At 45.6% G+C, this 3805-nt stretch overlaps 1 protein-coding gene across 1 annotated transcript; it reads left to right on the forward strand.

Moving 5' to 3' along the window:
• The first annotated feature begins 1296 nt into the window (after positions 1-1296).
• On the forward strand, positions 1297-2322 carry LOC132612783 (uncharacterized). The gene is made up of 2 exons (XM_060326873.1): positions 1297-1796; positions 1926-2322. The coding sequence occupies exons 1-2, from the start codon at positions 1297-1299 to the stop codon at positions 2320-2322; spliced, it is 897 nt and encodes a 298-aa protein (XP_060182856.1).
• Positions 2323-3805: the final 1483 nt, after the last annotated feature.

The raw sequence follows: 3805 nt of genomic DNA on the forward strand, positions 1-3805 counted from the left end.
AAAGACAAATGTATTGCTCATTATATGTACTTGTTTTAGTAGGTGAAAGTAATTCAGTGTTGTGGTGCCTGTTGTATACGGGTAAAACCGAGGATACGGACATGCTCGGTTTCCCGTTGTCGTGGTTATGCTCGGCACGATATGACCGGCTCATCGGGAACGAGGCTTCGAGCTCGATCTAGGATGAGGCGATCAAGGAAGGGCGGTTAACTGTCATAAGGAGAAGACCGAAATATCCGCCCTCAACCAGATATTTCGGCTTCGCTCTCGGCAACAGCTGTCACCAGATTTCTTTCCTTTATTTAGAATTGTATTAGGGTTGGGACTCCTCTACTATATAAAGAGGAGGTTCCCATCCATTGTAGGGGGCTGGCAACAGAAAGAGTGAAAGAGTTCATATCAGAAAATAATGAGAATCCTTTGAAATGATTCCCATTGGTTCCTAAATTCATCTTTATTATTCATCGTGTAAGTTCTCAACAGAGGGTATCGACCTCGGTTTCTATACCCGAGGCCGGACATAATTAATATTTGGTCAGACCTGCTTCTTTATTTACTTATTGACTTATCTCGCAATTTATCTCGAATTGCATTTAGCCACATATCTTTGGCGTCACGCATAAATTTAATTGTTCTCTATTTTAGGGTAAAACAGTTTGGTGCCCACCGTGGGGCCTTAGATAGTAGTGGCGGTTCGATACAACATTCTGGTTACGCTTGATATTTTACACTCTTTCTTTAAGGTGTGATTTCAGGTATTCCAGAAATGTTGGATTCCCATTTCGTCAACTTCTAAATGGAACCAAGCCATCACGAGCATGACGAAGGGGACGTACCAAACAATAACGCCCCCCCCCCCCCCGGTTAACCCTGTTCAAGTCGGATCATCGGTGGGCAACGTACCGACCGGGGAGAATAATGGAGTCATGCTGCAACAACTCCAAAACCAGTTAGACATGGCTATGACTCAGTTACAGGCCCAGCAAGAGATCATAGCACAATTGCAAAATCGGGGTCAGGCACCCGATATTGCCCCATCAGAACAGACCCAGGATACGGAAGAAAGACACGTCCCATGAGGTAACGAGAAGCACCCCGGGCAAAGCAGCGAATTGATAAGAATGCTCGAAGAATTGACGAAACGAGTCGAGTCCGGCGAAAAGAAGATAAAGGCGAAATACAAGAAGGTGAAGAACTACAACTCGAGGGTCCATCAGATTCCGGGGGCTCCACCAGTGTTGAAAGGACTGGATCCGATTTTTTTATCAAATGCCCTTTCTGCCGAGTGCAGCACCGATGAAAATCCCTAAGAGATTTCACATGCCCGATATCCCGAAGTATAATGGGACGACGGACCCAAATGAACATGTGACTGCATACGCATGTGCTATTAAGGGCAATGTTCTCACCGATGACGAAAGGGAATCAGTGCTACTTAAGAAATTTGGGGAAACCCTGTTGAAGGGGGCGATGGTTTGGTATCATAACTTGCCCGAGCATTCAATTGATTTATTTGCCATGCTCGCTGATGCTTTCGCCAAGGCCCATGTTGGGGCCATCAAGGTCGAAACACGAAAATCGGACTTGTTCAACGTCAAGCAACGAGATGACGAGACACTCCGCGAATTTGTGGCTCGATTTCAAATGGAGCGCATGGACTTACCCCCAGTCACTGACGATTGGTCCGTTCAGGCTTTCACCCAAGGGCTCAATTCAAGGAGCTCAATCACTTCTATGGAGCTAAAGCAAAATCTGATAGAATACCCGGCGATCGCCTGGGCTGATGTACACAACAGGTATCAGTTGAAGATCAAGGTCGAAGATGATAAGATTCTGAGGGCTGCTTCGGTATCATGACATTCTGGTAAAGGGAGTGATCGATTGAGGAGAGTGGTAGATCGGGATTCTAGATCTTCATATGACAGGTACCAGCCTTACCCACTCGATCGAAGGGGAAACGGGCGCAACAACGAATCGGACAAGAATGATAGGAGGAATGATCGAAGGAATGATCAAGGCCAAAGTAGCCGTGGATTGATAAACAGAAATGTTGTCGATAGAGCCCCGGGAAACAGAGAAACTCCAAGGTTATCCGAGTACTACTTTTGCGTCGATGTAGCAGCCATAGCGGCGACCGTTATCCGAAACAAAGAAACGAGGCGTCCAACGCCAATCCAATCTGATCCAGAGAAGCGGGATAAAAGTCTTAGTTGTAAGTATCATCATGCTCACGGCCATCGGACCGAGGATTGTCGGCAGTTGAGAGAGGAGGTTGCTCGTCTGTTCAATTTGGGACATCTTCGAGAATTCATAAGTGAATGAGCAAAAACCCATTTGAAGATCCTGGACTCCAATAAGCAGGATAGGCCGGAAGAGCCTCAACAAGTGATACACATGATCATGGGAGGAACTGACGTTCCCATTGGGCGGTTGTAAAACGCACCAAAATTTTCATAACGAGGGAAAAGCATATTCGGAATGATGACCCCGATGGTCCCATCACGTTCAATGACGAGGACATGGAAGCCATCGCCCAGCCGCATAACGACGCACTGGTAATATCTGTCCTTGTTAATAAATTTAGAATTAAACGTGTGCTACTTGATCCAGGTAGCTCGGCTAATATCATCCGATGGAGAGCCATCGAACAACTGGGTCTACTAGATCAGATCATACCGGCAATACGAGTCCTCAACGGATTCAACATGGCATGCAAGACGACGAAGGGTGAGATCACTTTACCGATCAATATGGCAGGAACTATGCAGCGGGCAAAAATTTATGTGATAGAGGGAGACATGGGATATAATGCATTACTGGACAGACCGTGGATTTACCTCGTGAGAGCGGTCCCCTCAACTATGCATCAGGTATTGAAATTCCCGACCCCAGAAGGTATCAAAACCATCCGTGGTGAACAACAGGCCGCGAAAAAATGTTCGCGGTTGAAGAATCTGTTAAGACTATAAAGGCGCCAGATTGGAACGAAGAGAAGAATGCCAAATATCAATCACAGATCCCGCCAAATAGCAATCACAGATCCCGATCCCGGAATCCTCGAAAGATCAGAACGAAGACACACTAGACAAAAAGTTAAAATTCGGAATACTGAGAACCTTTGTGGTGCCCGATGATTCTGATGCCACTAAGTCCACAGTCAAAGAACTCGAGCAAGTCATACTGTTCGTTTATCTACCAGAGAAGAAGGTATACCTGGGCACGGGGTTAACCCCCGAGCTCAGGAAAAAATTTATTAAGTTTCTTAAAAATAACTCTGATTGCTTTTCTTGGTCCCATTTAGACATGACAGATATTCCACCGGATGTGACGACACACAAATTGAGCCTGGATCCAAGTTTTCCTCCTGTCAAACAAAAGCGGAGGTCACAGACCGAGGTGAAACATGCATTCGTCAAGGACGAGGTAACCAAGCTCCTTAATATAGGGTCCATTCGAGAGGTAAAATACCCATATTGGTTAGCTAACGTTGCAGTAGTGCCTAAAAAGGGGAATAAGTTTAGAATGTGCGTAGATTATAAAGATTTAAACAAGGCCTACCCGAAGGATTCATTTCCTTTTCCCAGCATCGATCGCATGATCAACGCTACTGCGGGTCACGACACGCTGAGTTTCCTCAATGCCTACTCCAGGTACAACTAAATACAAATGGACCCGGAGGATCGAGAAAAAACCTCCTTCATAATTAAGTCTGGCACATATTGTTATAATGTAATGCCCTTCGGCTTAAAAAATACCGGTGCCACCTATCAGCGTTTAGTCAACCGCATGTTTGAACACCAAATAG

Source organism: Lycium barbarum, chromosome 10 (genome assembly GCF_019175385.1).
Source record: "Lycium barbarum isolate Lr01 chromosome 10, ASM1917538v2, whole genome shotgun sequence".
NCBI lineage: Eukaryota > Viridiplantae > Streptophyta > Magnoliopsida > Solanales > Solanaceae > Lycium > Lycium barbarum.

Bases quoted from the DNA above. Each gene is read 5' to 3' on its own strand.
- LOC132612783 (XM_060326873.1), top strand. From the start codon at position 1,297: ATGAAAATCCCTAAGAGATTTCACATGCCCGATATCCCGAAGTATAAT. The intron at 1,797-1,925 runs GTATCAGTTGAA...TTCATATGACAG, and splicing joins TGGGCTGATGTACACAACAG to GTACCAGCCTTACCCACTCG.